The sequence below is a fragment of the Macaca mulatta genome, chromosome 15 (genome assembly GCF_049350105.2).
Source record: "Macaca mulatta isolate MMU2019108-1 chromosome 15, T2T-MMU8v2.0, whole genome shotgun sequence".
Taxonomy (NCBI): domain Eukaryota; kingdom Metazoa; phylum Chordata; class Mammalia; order Primates; family Cercopithecidae; genus Macaca; species Macaca mulatta.
Window position 1 is genome coordinate 60,930,827 of NC_133420.1, and position 22,957 is coordinate 60,953,783.

General features: G+C 42.5%; 1 protein-coding gene across 2 annotated transcripts in view; it reads right to left on the reverse strand.

Annotated features, from left to right (window-relative positions):
• The window catches only part of TDRD7 (tudor domain containing 7), an 82,138-nt gene that overhangs the window by 25,254 nt on the left and 33,927 nt on the right, over nt 1–22,957 (reverse strand). For both annotated transcript variants that reach the window (NM_001194629.1, XM_002800035.3), the window contains 3 exon segments: nt 130–241; nt 6,445–6,631; nt 10,448–11,034. In NM_001194629.1, the coding sequence (NP_001181558.1) occupies nt 130–241; nt 6,445–6,631; nt 10,448–11,034 (886 nt within the window).

Consider the following 22,957-nt stretch of genomic DNA (forward strand, 5'->3'; position numbering starts at 1 on the left):
ATTATAACATGAGATACTTAGTCCATTTTAGGATTCAACCATCCAAATATATAACCATCCAAATATACCTTAAAAAAATAGGTAATAACCTATTGAAAAGGAGAGAGCTTTTAAAAAAGTTCCTCTTACCTGCAAGCTTACATTTTGTAGCTTGAAATGAGAGTGAACAAAACTTCGGGTTTAATTTGTATGCTTTGTTTTTTTCAACATTTTCACTAAAACCATAGTCAACATAGCACACCTAATGATTAAAAAAACACAATGTTTAGTTCTTTATCCTCTCTTTAACAAATCCATTTGATACATTTAATTGGCTCAATCTTATTCCATAATCAGCAAGCTGAGTGGCACAGTGGCACCTGGAAAAAGCTGGGGAGGTGCCCCTGACTTACCACAGAAGAGAAAGACTGGAGCTGAGACCAAGGAAACCAGAGCTCCTGGTTCCAGGCCCCAGTCTTCTACCTCACCCTCCCCCTTCAAAGGGAAGAACAAGACTGCTCAGCCCCGCCACCTTGCTGCTGCCAGTCTCTCAGCAGCCTATCTACCTGGTTCTGCCAACTCTGCTCCCCTTCCCTTCGGTACTTTCATTATAATGCCTGCATCAGCTTATTCTTTTTTAAGTTACATATTTCCACCTGTTCCCTGGACAGCAGTGTTTGTTTCTATGGCAGGCATCATCCTTGTAGTATTTATCAGATTCTAAATCCCCAAAGCAGCATTTGTGATGCTTGCTCTCAGCTACAGTGCTTCCAGGGACCGAGATGCTTCATCAATGACAACAATGGTATCACTGCTGAACAGCATGGAATTCTAAACTGGAAAACAGGTGTACCTACTTTTTTCAAGGGTGTGAAGCTGGGTTAGGCCTTCTTTCAGCTCAGCAAAAGGCCCTAAGTCTGCTGAACAGAGGTCTGTGTTTGCAGAAACCTGCACAACTTTTCCTCACCATTAGCACAGATTGTTAAGAGCCTGGATATTATTTTTAAGAATATTTATAGAATCTTCAGTTTAAAAGGATTATATAAACACAAAGCCTTTTTTTGAGAAAAATAAAAATCTAGAAATATTAAGCTATGGTTTAGAATAACCAAGAATCTAAGGGAAAATGTTGAAAACCTAATATGCATCTCTAATTAAAGCAGATGATGGTTATTAAAAGAAACAAAGCAGACAAAACAACAACAAAAACCAGGGCAAAGTCTTGGCCTTAATACCAAGTAACATGAGGTGGGCTCCTTTCACTGCCTCCCTGAAAATAAAGTCCACAGCCCAGCTTCTTAGTACCTAGATTATGGTACTAAACACACGAAACAAAAACCCTCCCCAGCAGCGAATCTAAGGGAAAAAAGCAGAAGACACATTAACTCCGTGTCCTGGCCATGTGATAAGCGGGCCTGTGGGGCCTGTGTACCTTGTATCAGAAAGATCATCTCTTAGAATCCACATCTGACTCAACACTGACTTAGGCCTAGATCGCTGGCAGGGCTGCATGTCAGGCAGCTGGCCATTTAAGTGCACAAGTCTATTTCTCCAATCCCAAATTAGCACCTGTTTTTGCTTCTCATAGGCCTCAGGAGTCAGGCAGCTCTCATTTCCTTTAATAGCTATCGCCACCTACAACCGAGATTCTGTTCTTCCCAGGCCCAAAATGGAGATAACGTGGTCTGACAATAGGACATAGCATGTGAAATCATGACTCCTGGGAAATTCAGAACATATTCTTAGCACAAGAACAGATTAAAGAATAACTGCTCCAAAGCTTCAAAGTGTTTCTGAACTGTTTGTAGCTTCTTTTCTTGTTTTTAATCATACATGTTTGTACGGCAACTGCAGTTTATAAAACACTTGTCCATGCATTGTCCAGTGTGACTCTCACCACACCCTGCCCTGTGTCCTTTGCTCTGTGAGGGCTCAGTAGCCTCTCTCTCTCTCTCTCTTTCTCTCTCTCTAATGTCCTGGGATCAGGGTCAGTAGTCACATAATCCCGGCATAAGGCCCCAGTCCATTCCTGGTTCTCTGGCACCATCAAGTGGCTAAAGGTCTCCCAGCACTACCTATCACCCAGCAGACTGCCCTGGGAAAAGGGCCTGGGTCAGGCCAAACTGGCGCCAGCCTGAGCGGGTGACCATATCTCCTGTTTCTCCTATTCACCAAGGATCTGACAGGGAAAGCAAGGAGGGAATCAGTACTTACCACCAGACAAAGTTCAATTCAAGTGAAGCAAGACTGGTGCTAAGTAGCTGGGGTTTCTCCAAATAAAGGGAGAAATCGTCTCTGTCAGCTTCATGGGGATGTGGGGAAAAAGTTTAGGCCTGGATTGCTACAATCACTGCTGTCCCAAGAGCTTGCTGCTGCACAAGATACCGAACTACCTTTTTCATTCTTCGCATCCAGCCCATAATTCTCAGCAGCAATGACGAGGCTGGTCACTCCCTTCGTCATGAGATGCTTTCTTTTTCTGGCTTCTGTGACACCACTCTCTTGGTTTTTCTTCTTTGGCCATCTTTACAGGCTTCTCTGCTCCCCTTATGCCTCCATGTAAATACTGAAAAGTATCAGGACCTGGTCCCAGGCCCCTCCTCCTCTCTACGTGTATTCCCTCTCTAGGTGATCTCACTTCGCCCTGTGATTTCACACAGCACCTATATGTACGTGTATTCTCTCTCTAGGTGATCTCACCTCGCCCTGTGATTTCACACGGCACCTATATGTACGTGTATTCTCTCTCTAGGTGATCTCACCTCGCCCTGTGATTTCACACGGCACCTATATGTACGTGTATTCCCTCTCTAGGTGATGTCACCTCGCCCTGTGATTTCACACGGCACCTATATGTACATGTATTCCCTCTCTAGGTGATGTCACCTCGCCCTGTGATTTCACATGGCACCTATATGTACGTGTATTCTCTCTCTAGGTGATCTCACCTCGCCCTGTGATTTCACACGGCACCTATAAGTACATATAGTCTCTCTCTAGGTGATCTCATCTTGCCCTGTGATTTCACACAGCACCTATATGCTGATGCTTCCCAACCTGACACATCTCCAGTCCTAACTGCTCCCTGAGCTCCAAACTCATCCATGTGACATCTGATAGCTATTCTCAAACCTAGCAGGTCCTATGAAATTCTCAATTGTTCTCCACAACGGTTTTTCTGATGTCCCAATTTCAACAAATGGCACCAATATCCAATTGCTCAAGCCCCAAACCCAGTAGCTATCTTCAATCTTCTCTTCTGCTTACCATCCACTTCCAACAAGTCAGTGTCCTGTCAGCTCTATCTCCAAATATATCCTGAATCTCTTCCACTACCACCATCTTCACTAATCCAGGTTACAAGGTAGCTGGCTATTACAACAGCCACCTAACCAGTATTACTTTTCTTCTGTGCCCTACAATCCATTCCCCACAACAGTCCTAGAATGATTTCTGAAGCATCTAAATGAGATCACATCACTCTGCCTATCTCTTGCTTCAGAGTTATTTTCTATCATGGTGCCTTGGTTATTTCCTTCATTGTACCAAAATTGTTTTGTGTGTTTACTGTATGCTTGTCATCGCTCTTTTCTCACTAGAATGTAAGCTTCTTGAGAACAAGGACTTGTATGTTTTGTTCTTGGCTCCAGGAAAAAGTGAAAAAGTGTATCAGGCAGATACAACATGATGAGAGTATCTGAATTTACAGATAAGCAATGAGGGAAGTTAAATAACTTTCCTAAGGCCACGCAGCTAGAAATGGCAGAGCTGAGACTCAGTTCTATCTGACATGAGAGCTTGAATTCCTGAAGGAGAAGGAGGGAGGGAGGGAAGAAAGTGATTGCCCTATAGACTTCAGACTGGGAAATATCCTTGTGGAATATCCGCATTATTTATCGGAAATATTGTTACACTGTTAATGTGTCACTAGGATTTACATATGATTCTTCTCTTCATAAGAAATCTCTGTGCCTTAAAATAGCTTAGCTTTTGTTGAACTTCCTAAGGGCCAGGGGAGTGAAATGGCCAGGAAATAGTTTATCTAGGAACGTTTAGGGATAGTTATCTCCTATCAACTAGAGACCCAGAGGAATGGAGGGACTTGACCAAAGGCACACACCCAGATACAGGCAGACTCAGGACTAGTGTCCAAGCCCTGTGTTCTCCATTGGCCCAGTGATCATCGTGGTCCTTAGCTTCTTCCAGGTATCAAACTTTATCTAAGTACAATTTATACTGAATAAAAGATACCCGTTTACAATACAGTTTGATGGGCTTTGACCAATGTATATATCCATATAATCATCAAAATAATCAACATATAGACCATTTACACCACTCCAACAGTTTCCTCTTGCCCTTTGCAATTAGCCCCCCTCCACCTCCTGTCCCAGGCAACCACTGATCTGATTTCTATCACTGCAGATGAATTTTACCTGCCTTTTTTTTTTTTTTTTTTTTTTTTTGAGACGGAGTCTCGCTCTGTCACCCAGGCTGGAGTGCAGTGGCCGGATCTCAGCTCACTGCAAGCTCCGCCTCCCGGGTTCATGCCATTCTCCTGCCTCAGCCTCCCGAGTAGCTGGGACTACAGGCGCCCGCCACCTCGCCCGGCTAGTTTTTTGTATTTTTTAGTAGAGACGGGGTTTCACCGTGTTAGCCAGGATGGTCTCAATCTCCTGACCTCGTGATCTGCCCGTCTCGGCCTCTCAAAGCGCTGGGATTACAGGCTTGAGCCACCGTGCCCGGCTTACCTGCTCTTAGACATCATTTACACGAAATCATACACATTACTCTCTTGTGCCTGGCTTCTTTTGCTCAGCACAAAATCTGTGAGGTTTGTCCATGAAACTGTTTATATCTGTAGTAAATTCCTTTGTATTGTTGAACAGTGTTCCACTATATGAATAAACTATAATTTGTTTTTATGATTCACCTGTTGGTGAACATTTGGGCTGTGTCCAGTTTGGGGCTATTAATAATAATGCTACAACACACATGTATGTACAAGACACCTTGTGGGCCTTAGGGGTCATATGGTAAGTGTTCATAAGAAACTGGCAAACTATTTTCCAATTTTCAGATTTTTAAAGTCAGTCAAATTACTTAGAATTCGTGCCTCTGCAGATTCAGCTAGGAAATTTCCTAAATGCCTCTGCAGATGGGAAAGGGTGGCTGGATGGTTGGGTGAGCTTACTTCTGGAGAGGGTCAGGGCCTCTCCTATTGAGCAACCTGCTAAGAAACAGCAGTATCCCTTTCTGACCTCCTAACTCCCACTTGTAGCGGGGGGCGGGGAGTTCAGTGGCCAGTAACTGAGGTACTTAAGCCTGGGTTCAGGGACTGGTCATTTGCACTCAATGACACATATAGGATTACGAGCTGGCAGCTGATAGTGGCACATGGAATAAGGTTTTGTATTATGGAACAGAGGCTGTAGAAATAGAAACATATTTCCCTGCTTGCAAAATCTAGAGAAAACCGGAAGATCTTAGATACATTCCCCTCACAGTCTAAGAGTCCTCTGTATAAATACAAGGGACTATAGAAGTGGGGAATGAGGGTCACCCTTCTACACAGTGTCCTTCCTATCATGAAGGGCAGAAATGAACCCAAGTCTTAAAAAGCATTTCCCTTTAGGGAAGGGAGACATCTTAACACTCGAGAAAGAAAAGACTTTTTCTCCCTCCAAATTCTCTATCAAGTAGCAGGCCCATGATTCAAAGGATAAATTCCAAACAGACATACAGCTTCCACCCAGATAGAAAGAAGTGACACATTAAAAATACACTAGTACAACTGACCACACAGCACATGGAGCTAATATATAATTTCTCTGCATGTTATTTGGGTGTTCCAAGGCCCTGAGACACTACCCTCAGGGAAACTGTGCTTCTTGGTCTCTGCATTGACAGTATGAAGAGGCAAAGGGCAGAGGCTGATATCCACGCATGGAGCCAAGCCCAGAAGAGTCTGCTGGGAAGAGAGTGGCAAACGGGCCCACTGGCCTTTTCAAGAGGGTGGAGAAGGCTACGCCGGGGGCAGCTGTGGAGAAGGACCTGTGTCTTGGCTACAGAAGAGGGAGAAGAATAATTGTCTCCTTTGGTCTGTATGGCTTCCATCACTCCAAAGTACTGGCCTTGATAAGAAGCCCACAGAGTTCTGGTCAGTATTCATTATACATCCCCTGGGAATAGGAAGTACCCTTCCCTGATTGGATAATGGGTTATGAATACTCCCATGGGGAATTTAATTTTTTTAACTAAAACTCTTGAGATAATATGACTACCACAAATTTAAAGGCTGACAGGGATAACCTTTTACAGATATTATCTTTTTAACTTCCATTGAAAACTACATATAGTTATAGGATACAACATTTAAATTTGAAAAATGTAAAAAATATCTACATTTGGAAAATAATAAGGCATTTGTATCCATAATGCTATGACAAAGTAAACAGTGCTTGCCTTTATTTTGTTCTCTTCTGTTGAGATGACCTGTGCTCGTAACCAGGCGTCCTCCTCGGCATTTACGGCCAGCAACTGCCCAACATTCACGGCCTGGACTGGTATGACCTTAGGATTCTTACTGTAATATTCCTTCATCTCATCTTCCATTAATTCCTGAGCAGCAGAATAGTCTTTGCCCACATACCTGAATCAGTTAAAAGAAGAGAACGCAAATGAAGTAACCTAGAAGAAGAAAAGCAATAGGAATTTGTTTATGTCCTTCTGTTTTCTCTGTTGCCGTCTTTGGTTCCAGCCTCAGACTTGCTTATATCAACAGGGAGGAGAACGTGTATTCAGTGAAATACTTATCTCTTGAAAAAGAAGATAAGGCGGCTGGGCACAGTGGCTCACACCTGTAATCCCAGCACTTTGGGAGGCCGAAGCGGGTGGATTACAAGGTCAGGAGTTTGAGACCAGCCTGGCCAATATGGTGAAATCCCATCTCTACTAAAAATACAAAAATTAGCTGGTGTGGAGGCGGGTGCCTGTAGTCCCAGCTACTTGGGAGGCTGAGGCAGGAGATTTGCTTGAACCCGGGAGGTGGAGGTTGCAGGTTGCAGCGAGCCAAGATCACACCACTACACTCCAGCCTGGACGACAGAGTGAGACTCCCTCTCACCCTCTCAGATAAGGGATAATGGAGATTGCACAAAACACACACCAAACAACACAGCAAACGTTTGGTCCAACATATCCCACAACAAAAAAAAAAAACATGGAGCAATCCAGACAACGAGAGGGCATAACAGGAAGCAGTGATAGTGTCCTCAGGAAGGACAAAGCTGAGAGAAGAGTCAGGAAGGGGAGAGAGGAGGAGACATGGAAAATGGAGACACCAAGGGAGGCCTGGAGGCCAGAGAAGTGAGGGTCGACACTGGATCTTGACTAAGGCTGCTGGAAATCTTTACAGATTGCTAAGAAGAGAATCTAGAACACAGTTTTGCCCTGACAAGGGCTGGGTCAAGCTTTGAAACTGCAATGAAATTTTACTAAAGAAAAAACAAAGCTTTACGTACACTAAACACAACAATGTGACACCCCCTCCAAACTTATTAAAGAATTTGAACACATTACAACAAAATGTTGACTTCTGATACCCTTAAAAGAGGTACCATATTCTAGTCAAATGTCTCTAAAATTGTATGCTTGTTGAGAAACATTTATTTTTCAGGATTATGTCCTTATTTCCTTCTACAATTTTCTACTGTTGACAACTGTGGTCACCTTGTTCCAGTTCATGTTATCAAAACAGGTTACTGTTTTCTTGCGCTTTAGTCCTCAGAGATGATCATCCAGGGTCTCTTTCTAGGGTGTAAAACCTGGCATATCAAGTTTGGGTCATGTAACAGAAGCTGTTCTAGTCATAGGATCAAGGCCTTTTTAGCTGGAAGGCTATACCCTTAACAGCACCAGCATCACTTGGCCCAGGAGACGAGGGAGATGCCACAAGAATCTTGTTCTTTGTATTGTTCCAGGTTTTACCCAGGCTCCAAGTGGGCCTGTAGAGCTCTAAGAAATGGTTCCTTTAGGACTAATTCTATGTATTCTTGGTAATTATCACGAGGGCAGAAGATGCCATAGTCAAGCTATTCATTACAAGGGGCGGAGGGGGGGAACATCTCAGAAAGTCCTACACAAAATGGAAACCATGTGCAATGGCTATTCTAAAATGAAATATTATGTGCATATTATTGGCTTCAGAAATAACTGCAGAAGCTTTACCATACTCTTATAGTTTAAATTTATTCATTTATTTTTTTGAGACAGGGTTTCACTGCTACGCTACCTAGGTTGGACTCCTGGGCTCAAGCAATCCTCCCACCTCAGTCTGCTGAGTAGTTGGGAGGATGTGTATGTGCCACTGAGCCAGCTACTATCATTTAAATGTATTCAGCTTTGCAAATACTAACGCATTGCCTGGAATGCAGTTGCACTCTTGGCTCTGAAGTCCTCCAGAAGGTCTGCAACTGCACCCAAGTGCCCATTTGCTGGGACCTAGAGTCTCACTGGGCCTCCCCCTAGCTCTGCTACGTAGCCCTGGGTGCTCAACTGGCAGAGGCCTGGGCTGCAGCCCTGATGTGGTGGTCTGCCAAACACAGGCTCCTGCCAGAGGGGAGGATGGTGACGAGAAATGGCTTGGGATCTGCAGGCAGCTTCTCTTCTCTTAAGCAGCCAGGAGAGAAGGAGGGCTGCACAGATAGAGGGAAGAGGGAGGGTGTTGGATGAGGCAGAGTACAGGACTGACATTACAGGTGTATGAGAGTGAGTAATGACGAGAATGAGGTCATATATTATCCTCAAATTACCTGAGCGAGGGGGGAAAAGAATGATGGATAGGTCAGTTTAGGGATGCCCTAAATATGAAGTTTTACAAAGTTAATTTTTGAGACAAGGGATTCCCATATTTGAGATGAGCGTTCTGCCATAGTACCCTCCAGGCGCTAATGAGCCAGAGATTCAGCTTCCAGTGCCTACTGCCTGCCTGGGTGAAGATGAGGGTACAGAACAGGGTTCAGTCTGGTGGAGGTTTGCAAAGTCTTGTGGGGAGGGCAGAAACCAATAACCTAGGGTCAGCCTAATGGCAGACATTACCCATCTTGCTTGCTGGTTGCCAGCCACTCTGCTGAACACATAAAATGCTGACACCAGGATTTAAATTCCTACTGGGAAAAGGTATTTAAATAATCTGAAGACCCTGGATACAATCATCCTGGAACAGATTAGAACCTTTCTACTAAAGTCTTAGAATTGATCCAGACTCCTGACAAACCTTGGTGTGAACAACAGAAACCATGTGATTGGTCCGGCCCGGTGCTTGGTCTCTGACTATGGCACCAACAATTACTGGTTAACAGATACCAAAAGATCCTGCCATGGAAGTTTCTTTATAGTAGAGTTAAATGGTGAAAGGTGGCAATGTGGCCTTCAATATCTGTCCTTTCCTTCAATACAATAGTGAAACATATTGGGACCTCTAACCCTTAGCAACCTATTTATATCTTCAGGCCACACATCTTAGAATAAAAGCTTTATCCTCTCTAAACTTTCTGGAGGTTCTTCTAGTTTGAGCATCTGAAGATACTAGGTTCACTTTATTATCTCCTCAGATTTCATTTGTTCAAATGGAAGAGCTTTAAATTTTTGAGCTCTTCTTTCATTGAAGGATTCTGATTATTTTTTGTGGTTCTTCTTTGGGCCTTTCCATTTCAGTTAGGGTCTCTGGAGGAGTGACAGCCCAAACCAAAGGATCACTTGGTTGAAGGAGCCCAGATTCTGTTTGCTTCAGCATTTTTCTGATCTGCCCAGACATGGCCACACCCTGGACTGGTGCCTCCAGGGGTTCAGCTACATAGATTCCCATTATTTTTCCCAAATGGAGACTACAAATTATAGTCTTTCTATATTTTCCATGTATTCTGCATTTTCTCCAAAAATCCAAGACAGGTGCCTGGAGCTGGACTGTTTTTTGTTATTCTAGTTATTGTCAGCTACTTAGGCAATGATGCCTCCTCTCAGACAACGATATTGAAAGACTCAAACAACAGATCCCCTTTGGGTCCAAGGTCTAATCTGATGTATTATACAAGGAAAGCAGCTCTGAGCTATTTTTACTTTTAGGAAATACTACATAGTCCGAGATTAAATAGTATTATGTAGCGTGTGGGGCACTTGCTTTTTCTGCGAACTAGGTATTGCTTTTGACATAATATAGTTACCATCAAGTTTTTGACATAAATCTTTTTTCAAGTTCATATTATCATTCCAATTTTTAAAGTTATTAGTAATCTCAGGATGGTTGTATATTTTGAACATTTAACAAATATTAATACCTTATTAAGCCTCACTATAACTACAGAACTAAGAATATATTATTTTTCCTTTAACCCTCAGCATCCATGTGAAGAATAGTCAAGTGACAACAGTATATCAGAATCCTAAAGAATTAGAAAATGAAACTTGCCTGATAACCACTTCATTTGTGTTGCTCAATTCAACCACCAACACAGATGGTGATGCTTCAGTTGGAATCATTAAAGGAGGAACTGTTATGTCCTCCATAAAGGTATTAGCGCTTTCAGCAATATTTTCTTCTATCTGCAAATACTCTTGTTCAACCATAGCCTTGATATCATGATCACCATGTGCTTGCCCTGCATCCGTTTGGATTTTGTCAGCAGGCAATGGAAGTTTAGCATAGAGAATGGCCTTCTGAGGATTTCCAGAAATGTAGTCTATGGTGCATACATCAGAAAGTGAGGAAAGATTTTTTAAGGCATCCTCAGGGAATTTCACTTTGTACATTTCCTCAAATGCTTTTGGGAGTGCACTGGCCCAAAGGCCACTTGTGTATTTCACCAGCAGCTCTGCCACTTTTTCTTTAAAGTCTCCTGCCACAACTGTTGGACACCCTTTCAATGGTGGTGTTTGTTTGGGAGCAGGTAGTGGGGATGGAGGTACTTTCTCAGTGTCCAGTTCACTTCTCAAAAGCTGCTTTCTCTTAGCTGGATAAAGAAGTAAATCTTGGCCACCACTGCAAGGTTTCTCCACCTGAAATTTTTAAATAAAGCAAATGACAGATATTTCAGTGACTATAAACAACCCACAAGCACATTAATGTATTTTAAATTTGAGAGTTGTGCTGTTTTCAAATTAATCAAGCGTACATTTTACTCTTTTCAATTGCTAGGAATTTAATGCATTATCTTCACGAGCCACATTTCAGAAATAAACAGGAAAATAAAATAGTATTAAATTCACTTGTGTGGCATCGAGACTCCAGCTGCCCTAGAAAATCACGAGTGCTCGGCCCTGCAACGCGTACTCTCATTTAGTTGTCTCTGCCAAATCCAAAACAATAGCTTACAAAACTGACTGAAAATAAGTTGTGAAAATGTATTAAAACTGTCAGGAATAAACCACTGGGAAGAAAACTAGAAAATATTTAGACAAAATAGGAGTGCCATCTCTCTTCTTCCTGCAATAGCCTGAGAAAACCCTTGTCTTTCCATTATTTAGAAAAAGATGCTCCAGAGATAAAGTACAGTTTTAAAACCACCACAGCAGAAAGTTGAGCTGCAAGTGTTGTCACCCTAACGAACAAATATTAAAAATACCTGGCACTCGTATATCATCCAATCTTGAATTTTTGTTTGCATGCCATTCCTAAGAGGCACAGCTTGATGACATATTTTTATGTAAGAGAAGAAAGAGAAGAGAAACCGATGTATGGCATCATTTTTATCCCTGAGTTTTAAGCCTTTCTACTACTAGAGCAGGGGTCAGCTCTACTATTAGAGCATGGCCCAATGCAGTTCATGGCTCATGAGCTAAAGAATGATTTTTATATTTTCAAATGCTTGAAAAAAATTCAAAGAATTATTTCATAACTTGTAAAAATTATATGAAAGTCAATATACATAAAGTTTTATTGGAACATAGTCATGCTCCTTTATTTACATATTCTCTCTGGCTGCTTTTGCTCTACAGTGGCACAGTTGAATAACTGTGATGGACTGCATCTGTCAGTTGCAGCTCTTGGCCTGCAGAGCCTACATATTTACCATGGACCTTTACAAAAGCAGTTTCTTGAACCCTGTACGAGACCATTAGACTGAAGTTAAAATTCCCTGCCTTCCAAAATGTTTCTATTTTGTCAGATCTTATTTTACCTACTCCTTAGCTGCAATTTAAATCCTTAGGGTAATAATTACAAGTTTACAGGAACCATGGTCCACCTAGAAGAACAGAATATTAAAGTATGCTGGTTAGGGAGCTTATTAGTAAAGAACACCGACTTTTTACTTCACTCTCCTCTTCATTCCTTTGCCAATGTATGCTTAAATTTCGAGGACTGAGGAAAACTTCTACACCTGGAAAGCCTAAAGCATCACTGAAAGTAGAGGTCTTATGGCACCTCCTGTAATCTGTGATGGTCTCCTGCTGGCACTCTGTGATCCCTCTAAACGGCATGTTATATGATTGGCACAGTTTATGTCCCTTATTTTAAGCCATAGGGACACAAATAGTTGGAGCATTCCTCATCTTTCTCTTGATGGTTAGTCCACTTCTCTAGAGACCCATTATGCACATAATCTGAAATCTTAAAATGCCAATCTTCGCTGCGCTTTATGACACTCAATAAGATACAAGAATACAGATTAGGTATCCAGAGATTTGAAACGCACACTTTTGGAGTCAATGGAAAAAGAAAACAGCATTATAAGTGAGTGATTAACTTGTCATATAGAACCCCAATTAGTGTAGTCAGTCATGCATCACTTAATGATGGGAATACATTCTCAGAAACGTGTCGTCCGTTTGTTGTGCAAACATCATAGCGTGCACTTATACAAACCTAAATGGTATAGTCTACTCCATGATACAGGTGCATTATAATCTTTTTTTCCTTCTAAAAAAAATGGGATAAATGTGCAGAACGTGCAGGTTTGTTACACAGGTATACATTTGCCATAGTGGTTTGCTACACCTATCAACCTGCCCTCTAACTTCCCTCCCCTCAACCACTACCCCCAACAGGCCCTGGTATGTGTCGTTCCCCTCTCTGTATCCATGTGTTCTCAATGTTCAACTCCCACTTAGGAGTGAGAACATGTGGTGTTTGGTTTTCTGTTCCCGTGTGAGTTTGCTGAGGATGATGGCTTCCAGTTTCATCCATGTCCCCACAAAGGACATGATCTCATTCCTTTCTATTGCTGCACAGTATTCCATAGTGTGTATGCACCATTTTCTTTATCCAGTCTATCACTGACGGGCATTTCGGTTGGTTCCATGTCTTTGCTATTGTAAAGAGCACTGCAATAAACATACTTTGTGGCCGGGCGCGGTGGCTCACGCCTGTAATCCCAGCACTTTGGGAGGCCAAGGCGGGCAGATCATGAGGTCAGGAGTTCGAGACCAGCCTGACCAACATAGTGAAACCCTGTCTCCACTAAAAATGCAAAATATTAGCTGGGTGTGGTGGCAGGTGCCTGTAATCCCAACTACTTGGGAGGCTGATGCAAGAGAATCACTTGAGCCCGGGAGGCGGAGGTTGCAGTGAGCAGAGATCATGCCATTGCATGCCAGCCCAGGTGACAGTGCGAGATTCTGTCTCAAAATATATATATGTGTGTGTGTGTGTGTGTCTTTATAGTAGAATGATTTATATTCCTTTGGGTATATACCCAGTAATGGAATTGCTAGGTCAAATGTATTTCTGATTCTAGATCCTTGAGGAATCGCTGCCATAATGTCTTCCATAATGGTTGAACTAACTTTCATTCCTATCAACAGTGTAAAAGTGTCCTATTTCTCCACAGTCTCACTAGCATTGTTTCTTGACTTTTTAATAATTGCCATTCTGACTGGCATGAGATGGTGTCTCATTATGGTTGGTTTTGATTAGCATTTCTCTGATGATCAGTGATGCTGAGCTTTTTTCATGTTTGTTGGCTGTGTAAATGTCTTCTTTTGAGAAGTGTCTGTTCATATCCTTTGCCCACTTTTTGATGGGGTTGTTTTTTTTCTTGAACGTCTGTTTAAGTTCCTTGTAACTTTTAGATAATTATTAGACCTTTGTCAGATGGGTAGTTTGCAAAAATTTTCTCCCACTCTGTAGGCTTCCTGTTCACTCTGATGATAGCTTCTTTTGCTGTACAGAAGCTCTTTAGTTTAACACCATTTATGAATTTTGGCTTTTGTTGCAATTGCTTTTGGTGTTTTTGTCATGAAGTTTTTGCCCAGGCCTACGTCCTGAATGGTGTTGCATAGGTTTTCTTCTAGGGTTTTTAAGGTTTGGGGCTTTACATTTAAGTCTTTAATTCATTCTGAGTTATTTTTTGTATAATGTGTAAGGAAGGGGTCCAGTTTCAGTTTTCTGAATATGGCTAGCCAGTTTTCCCAGCATCATTTACTGAATAGGAGATCCCTTCCCCATTGCTTTTGTCAGGTTTGTTGAAGATCAGATGGCTGTAGATGTGTGGTGTTATTTCTGAGGTCTCTGTTTTGCTCCATTGGTCTATATGTCTGTTTTGGTACCAGTACCATGTTGTTTTGGTTACTATAGCCTTCTAGTATAGTCTGAAGTCAGATCGTGCAATGCCTCCAGCTTTGTTCTTTTTGCTTAGGAACGTCTTGGCTCTATGGGGTCTTCTTTGTTTCCATATGAAATTTAAAATAGTTTTTTCTAATTCTGTGAAGAATGCCAATGGTAGTTTGATGAGAATAGCACTGAATCTATAAATCACTTTGGGTAGTATGGCCATTTTCATGATATTGATTCTTCCTCTCCATGAGGATGGAATGTTTTTCCATTTGTGTCCTCTCTTATTTCCTTGAGCAGTGGTTTGTAGTTCTCTTTGAAGAGGTCCTTCATGTCCCTTGTTAGATGTATTCCTAGGTATTTTATTCTCTTTGTAGCGGTTGTGAATGGGAGTTCATTCATGATTTGGCTCGCTGCTTATCTATTGTTGGTGTAAAGGAATGCCTGTAATTTTTGCATGCTGATTTTGTATCCTAAGACTTTGCTGAAGTTGCTTATCAGTTCAAGAAGCTTTTGGGCTAAGATAATGGGGTTTTCTAAATATAAAATCATGTCGTCTGCAAAGAGAGACAACTCAGCTCCGTCTCTTCCTATTTGAATACTCTTTCTTTCTTTCTTTTGCCTGATTGCCCTGGCCAGAACTTCCAATACTATGTTGAAAAGGAGTGGTGAGAGAGGGCATCCTCATCTTGTACCAGTTTTCAAAGGGAATGCCTCCAGCTTTTGTACATTCAATATGATACTGGCTGTGATTTGTCATGAATAGTTCTTATTATTTTGAAATACATTCCATCAATACATAGTTTATTCAGAGTTTTTAACATGGAGGGATACTGAATTTTATCAAAGGCCTTTTCGGCATCTATTGAGATAATCATGTGGTTTTTGTCTTTGGTTCTGTTTATGTGATGGATTACATTTACTGATTTGCATATGTTGAACCAGGCTTGCAACCCAGGGATGAAGCTGACTTGATAGTGGTGGATAAGTTTTTTGACGTGCTGCTGGATTCAGTTTGCCAGCATTTTCTTGAGGATTTTTGCATTGATGTTCATCAGAGATATTGGCCTGAAGTTTTTTTGTTGTTGTTGCATCTCTTCTCAGTTTTGGTACCAGGATGACACTTGCTTCATAAAACGAGTTAGGGCAAAATCCCTCCTTTTCAATTGTTTGGAACAGTTTCAGAAAGAAGTATATCAGTTCCTCTTTGTATTTCTGGTAGAATTCAGCTGTGAATCCATTTGGACCCAGGTTTTTTTGGTTGGTAGGCTATTAATTACTACCTCAATTTCAGAGCTCGATATTGGTCTATTAGGGGATTCGACTTCTTCCTGGTTTAGTCTTGGTAGCGTGTATGCATCCAGGAATTTATTCATTTCTTCTAGATTTTCTAGTTTATTTGTGTAGCGGTGTTTATACTATTCTCTGATGGTAGTCTGTATTTCTGTGGGGTCAGTGGTGATATCCCCTTTATCGTTTTTTATTGTGTCTATTTGATTCTTCTCTCTCTTATTAGTCTATCTAGCAGTCTATCTATTTTGTTAATCTTTAAAAAAAAAACAAAAACAAAAACCAGCTCCTGGATTCGTTGATATTTTGAAGGGTTTTTCGTGTCTCCACCTCCTTCAATTCTTCTCTGATCTTAGTTATTTCTTGACTTTTGCTAGCTTTTGGATTAGTTTGCCCTTGCCCGTCTAGCTCTTTTGTGATGTTAGGGTGTCAATTTGAGATCAAAGTTTTCTGATGTGGGCATGCAGACTATACATTTCCCTCTTAACACTGCATTTAGCTGTGTCTCAGAGATTCTGGTACATTGTCTCTTTGTTCTCAATGGTTTTAAAGAACTTCTTGATTTCTGTCTTAATTTCATTATTTACCCAGGAGTCATTCAGGAGCAGGTTGTTCAATTTCCATGAAATTTCCATAAAACAGTTTTGAGAGAGTTTCTTAATCCTGAGTTCTAATCTAATTGCATGGTGTTCTCTCTTTTTTTGTGAGGGAGTCTCCCTCTGTCCCCCAGGCTGGAGTGCAGTGGCACGATCTCGGCTCATTGCAAGCTCTGCCTCCCCGGTGCATACCATTTCTCCCGCCTCAGCCTCCTGAGTAGCCAGGACTACAGGTGCCTGCCACCACACCCAGCTAATTTTCTGTATTTTTAGTAGACACAGGGTTTCACCGTGTTAGTTAGGATGATCTCGATCTCCTGACCTCGTGATCCACCCACCTTGGCCTTCCAAAGTGCTGGGATTACAGGCGTGAGCCACCACGCCCGGCCGAGACTGTTTTTTATAATTTCAGTTCTTTTGCATTTGCCGAACAGCATTTTACTTCCAATCATGTGGTCAATTTCAGAATAAGTGCCATGTGGTGCTGCAAAGAATGTATATTCTGTTGATTTGGGGTAGAGAGTTCTGTAAATGTCTATTAGGTCCACTTGATCCAGAGCTGAGTTCAAGTCCTGAATATCATTGTTAATTTTCTGTCTCGTTGGTCTAATATTGACAGCGGGGTGTTAACAGTCTTCCACTATTATTGTGTGGGAGTCTAAGTCTCTGTAGGTCTCTAAGAACTTGTTTCATGAACCTGCGGGCTCTGGTATTGAGTGCATATATATTTAGAATAGTTAGCTCTTCTTGTTGAATTGTTCCCTTTACCACTATGTAATGCCCTTCTTTGTCTTTTTTTAATCTCTGTTGGTTTAAAGTCTGTTTTGTCAGAGACTAGGATTGCAACCCCTGCTTTTATATTTTTTTGCTCTCCATTTGCTTGATAAATTTTCCTCCATCCCTTTATTTTGAGCCTGTGTGTGTCTCTGCACGTAAGATGGGTCTCCAGAATATGCACACTGATGGGTCTTGACTGCGTATCCAATTTCCCAGTCTGTGTCTTTTGATGCATTCAGCCCATTTACATTTAAGATTAGTATTGTTATGTGTGAATCTGAGCCTGTCATCATGATGCTATTTGGTTATTTTGCACATTAGTTGAGGAGTTTCTTCATAGTGTCATTGGTCTCTATATGTTGGTATATTTTTGCAGTGGCTGGTATCAGTTTTTCCTCTCCATATTTAGTGCTTCTTTCAGGAGCTCTTGCAGGTCCTGCCCTGGTGGTAACGAAATCCCTCAGCATTTGCTTGTCTGGAAAGGATTTTATTTCTCCTTCGCTTATGGAGCTTAGTTTGGCTGGATATGAAATTCTGGGTTGAACCTCTAACCTTTCATCAAGGTTCTTAGCTTCTTTGTGTTGGGTTAGAACATGCTCCTTTAGCTCAGCATAGTTTTTTATTACCCATCATCTAAAGCCTACTTCTGCCAATTTGTCCATCTGACCCTCCACCCAGTTCTGCGCCCCTGATGGAGAGATGCTGTGATCATTTGGAGGAGAAGAGGCACTTTAGCCTTTTGGGTTTTCAGCATTTTTTCATTGATTCTTATCTTGGTGAGTTTGTCTAGTTTTGGTCTTTGAGGTTGCTGACCCTTGGATGGGGTTTTTGTGGGGGCCTTTTTTGTTGTTGATGCAGTTGCTGTCACTTTCTGCTTGTTTGTTTTTCTTTCAGGTCCCTCTTCTGTAGGGCTGCTGCAGTTTGCTGGGGCTTCACTTCAGGTACTATTCATCTGATTTGCTCCCGTGCCTGGAGATGTCACTCGAGGAGGCTGGAGAACAGTGAAGATGGGTGTCTGCTCCTTCTTCAGGGACCTCTGACCTCAAGGGCACCAACCTGATGCCAGTAGGATTGCTCCTGTATAGGGTGTCTGACAACCCCTGTTGGAGGGTCTCATCCAGTTGGGTGGCACAGGGAACAGGACCCGTTCAACGAAGCCCTTGTCCCTTGGTGGAGAGGGTGTGCTTTGCTGGGGGGAAACTCATTTGTCTTGGCTGCCTGGATTCCTCAGAACTACCAGGAGGAGAGGCTAAGTCTGCTGGTCTGCAGAGACTGTGGCCACCCCTCCCACTAGGGGCTCAGGCCCAGGAAGATCTGAATCCTGTCTGCCTCTGGCTGGAGTTACTGGAGATCCTGCAGGGAAGCCCCACCCAATGAGGAAGCATGGGTCAGTTTAGGCCTGAAGAGGAACTCTGACCGAAGACTGCCCCAGCCACTGTGTTGGGCTGTGGGGACAAGTCTTGGGACCAAGCCATCCAGCCTTCCTGGCTCCAGCAGGGGAAAAATTGCAGCCTGGAGCTATAGAAATGGGTGCCGTCCTTCCCCCGCCCAGGGAGCTTAGCATGTTAGGCAGTTTCGAGTCCCAGTGTTGGCTGTTGCCCCTCCCAGTGCTGGCTGTTGCCCCTCCCTCAAGGAGCTCCAGGAGCTTAGACAGCAGGCAGCTGCAGTCAGTGCTGGTCGCCCCTCCCCTCAGGAGTTTGGTGGGCTTAAGCAGATTCCAGCTGAGAGGCTGTAAGAATCTGCGTGATCCGGCGTTGGGACGGTAGGCCCCAGTGGCGTGAGTTCACGGGTGGGATCTTCCGATCTGTAGGTTGCACAGTTCTATGGAAAAAGCACATTTTCCCCTGGCTGGGTAGCACACTCACTCACTCCCTCCCTTGGCTGGGGGGAGAGGGTTCCCCTTCCCCGTGTGGCTCTCAGATGGGCTGCCATACCATACTGTTCTTGCTTCTCTCTGTGAGTCACGCCAGCCTTCTAGTCTACTTTGATGAGAGAACCTGGATACCCTGGCTGCCAATGAAGGATTCACACACTTATTATGGTTTTTTGATGGGAGCCTCCAAAAGCCGCTGCTTCTAGTTAGCTATCTTGCCCCCCGCCCCCGCCCCCAGCTCCATTATAATCTTATGGGACCACCATCGTGTATACATACAGTCCATCATTGACCAAAATGTTGCTATGCAGCACCCAGAGGAGCCTATAGAGCCCACCTTAAAACTTTTCTTCAGTTTTCACATATCAATCTCAATACTTTCTCTCAAGTGGGTGGTAGAAACTAATTTCAGTGGACGATAAACCATCTTATCTAAAATAACTTCCTAAGCCCCATCCCCTCACTGTCCACATAGCTTCTTCTAACCCAAAAGAGGGTTCTTCGGCTTTATTATCTTTTTCTTTCCAAGGAGTGTATTGAGAATCTGGGATACTTCAATGCTTAGTCTCCCCTCTCCCAGTCCCAAAACTGCCACTCTATCTGTGCCTTAGATGTGATTAGTGCCAATTACCTAATAACATACCTATCAAACCTCTAACAATGAGCTCTGACATGACCAGCACAAGTTGTTCCAAATAGGAATTGCTGTCTTAACTGAAGTTAGGGACATTATGTCCACTTTAGTCCAGGGCAAGAGCAGAATTCCCATTTTTCTGGCTTTTATTCCAGAAGAATACTTAAAGATCATCTGGAGATACTAAGCTTCCAGGGCTGTGTCTGCAGCATTTAAGTCAAACTTTGCCAGTCAGCCTATAAAGTGAATTTTTGACCAATAAGCCTGAATTTACCCAAAGTACAAACCATAGCCAAATAATCCTCTGAATTAGAAGACAGATTTTTTCCCTCAGCAGTTTTGTCATTTTTATTGTTTAAATCAGATAACCATATCCCACTCTAATGACTAGTTCCTTGAATTGTAAGCACTTTCCAGTCTTTAATAGCTTCTTCTTTTATCTCAAAATGGTTGCTTATGTGCCTACATTCCACTTGTTCTCCAATGATTTGGCTTCCATACATTCAAACAAACACTTACTAAGATTAAACATAGGCCTAACAGGGAACCGAACCTGACTCTACCTGGAGTTGATTCAGATATTCTTCAACCCTTTAGGCAAATATTCACAGATAAATTTAGTGATATGGAAGATATGCCTGGTCCACATACTTCATTCCAATCTTTGGGGTTTGGTTTCTTTTTCTCTCTTTTTTTTTAAGGCTGGGTCTTGTTCTGTTGCCCAGGCTAGAGTGCAGTGGCGCAATGCGACTCACTGCAACCTCCACCTCCTGGGCTCAAGCAATCCTCCTGCCTCAGCCTTCTAAGTAGTTGGGATTACAAGCATGAGCCATCATGCCAGGCCAGCTGAGGGGTTTCTCAATTCAAAGGCAACAATTCATGAAACTCCTTTTAAAGTTAAAAAATATATATAATTTAAAGCAAATATAATTCTTTTTCAGTTATGAGTATGGAAAACACAAACATGTTTTCCTATTTTCTCATTCAACAACAATCATCAACACAAAAGACTTCTGTGACCAAATGAGTGGGGGTCCCCCCACTCCAATCAAGCAATCAACTCTGCATTGGATATCAGCTGAATTCCACCAATTCAATTCTGACACTATCTACCCGGAGACAGCGTCAGATCCCACAGGTTGAGGGCTCAGTCCCACAAGACTGTCTCCTCTTCAGACACCAGTTACAAGCCTGGGGCTCTGGAACTTCTAACCAACTGGATCAAGCTGCGGTTCCCAAGAGCCTCTCTTTAGTTTTAATTTGCTACAGTGGCTCACAGAAATCAGGGAAACATGTTTACTGGTTTACTATAAAGGATATGGCTGGGTGCAGCAGCTTATGCCTATAATCCCAGCACTTTGGGAGCCTGGGGCAGGAGGATCACTCACTTGATGCTAATAGTTGAAGACTAGCCTAGGTAACATAGTGAGAATCTCAACAAAAAAATTTTAAAAATTAGCTGGATGTGATAGTGTGCACCTATAATCCCAGCACTTTGGAAGGCTGGGGTGGGAGGACTGCTTGAGCCCAGGATGTCCAGGCTCCAGTGAGTTATGATGGTGCCACTGCACTCCAGCCTAAGGGACAGAGCAAAACCGGTCTCTAAAAAAATACACGTGTGTGTGTGTGTGGCAGATATATGTATAAATTAAAGGATATTACAAAAAATACCAATGAAGAGACGCTTAGTGTGAGGTATGCCGGAAGGGGTATGCAGCTTCCATGCCCTCTCTGCTACCCTACAGGAAGCTCCATATGTTCTGCTATCTGGAAGCTTTCTTCCTGCTTTGGGTTTTTATGGAGGCATCATTCCACAGGCATGATTGATTAAGTCATTGGCCACTGGTGATCAACCTAATCTTTAGGCCCTCTACCCTCCCCAGAGGTTGGTTGGGGCTGAAAGTCTCAATCCTCTAATCATGACTTGGTCTTTCCAGTGACTGGCCCCATCCTAAAGCTACTAGGGGTTGCCAGTTGTTACTCATTAGTTTAAACAAAAAAAAAAAGACATTACTTTGGAGAGTCATTTTGGATTTTAGGAATGGTATGCCAGAGAACAGAGAAGGCCAAATATATATTTTACAATATCACCCAGCTCAAACTCTCTAAATTTTCATATGAATAGAAATTTGCTTTTCCTGGGCATTCTACTGTGATCACCATCTGTCATCTAAAAAAAGTGCCACCTCTTTTCAATTTTCTGGCAAATGGGTTTAGGAAAGTGACCTACTACTATATCTATCCCACAAGAACCTTGCTAAAGATAAAGAACTGCTATAATGTGAGTTACAGTGTGGTGTCCATTATTTACTGGGCTCTGGTGCATCTGACAAGACTTACAAGTTCATCTCCTGCATCATCTCCCAGGACAGAACAGCCATCTTATGGTCTTCACAAATGACCAAGGCAAGCCAACATCTACTTGAAACATGACTTTTATTATTTCCTTAGTGTGATAATCTACTGCTAACCACTTCAGGTAGATCTCTCAAAAGGGAACTTTTACGCATCTAGTTTCTTTAGTCCACTTGATTCAGGCACATACCTGAGGAGGGAGTCAGAAGGCTTCCTCTACTGTGGGGGAAGACTCAGGACCATACTCCTATCCTTGTCCTTCATGTTTTCTTTGTTTTGTGGCTCTGTAATTTTTTCTTTGGTTCTGAATGTCCACCCAAAAAATCCATCAGTCCAATGACTGAGAACTAGCATGACTTGTAACTTCACAGAACATGTGTACACTCCCACCCCCACCTCCAACAGGAGAGACAGGGAACATAAAAGATGAACTCCCTACACCATGGAGTCAAGCCCCTTCCTCTGCTGATCATCAGAAGATGCTGTACCTAATATGCCTTAAACTTTCTATTCTTGTAAATTCATTATAATCAGCTTGATTTCTGCCACATTTGGAATCACAATTTGAATGAGACACTTCCCTCACACCACTCTGGGTTTCTGTAAGTTTGGAGCAGCTATACTAGGCTTGGCAGATGTGAGGCTGTGATACCGTGAAATATATATTTGGTCTTCCTTCCCAGTTTCCTAAATACAATTCCTAAAATCCTTAGAATCTCCAAAGAGCTTATCTTTTTGTATGCTAATACTGACTGAGAGCTTCAGGGTGGGGCTGCTTACCAGAAAGACCAAGGCAGGATTAGAGGGTTGAAACTTTTGGCCCCACCATTCAACTTCCAGGGAAGGAAGAGGCACTGAAGGTCAAGCTGATCACCAATGGCCAACGGTTTAATCAATCATGCCTG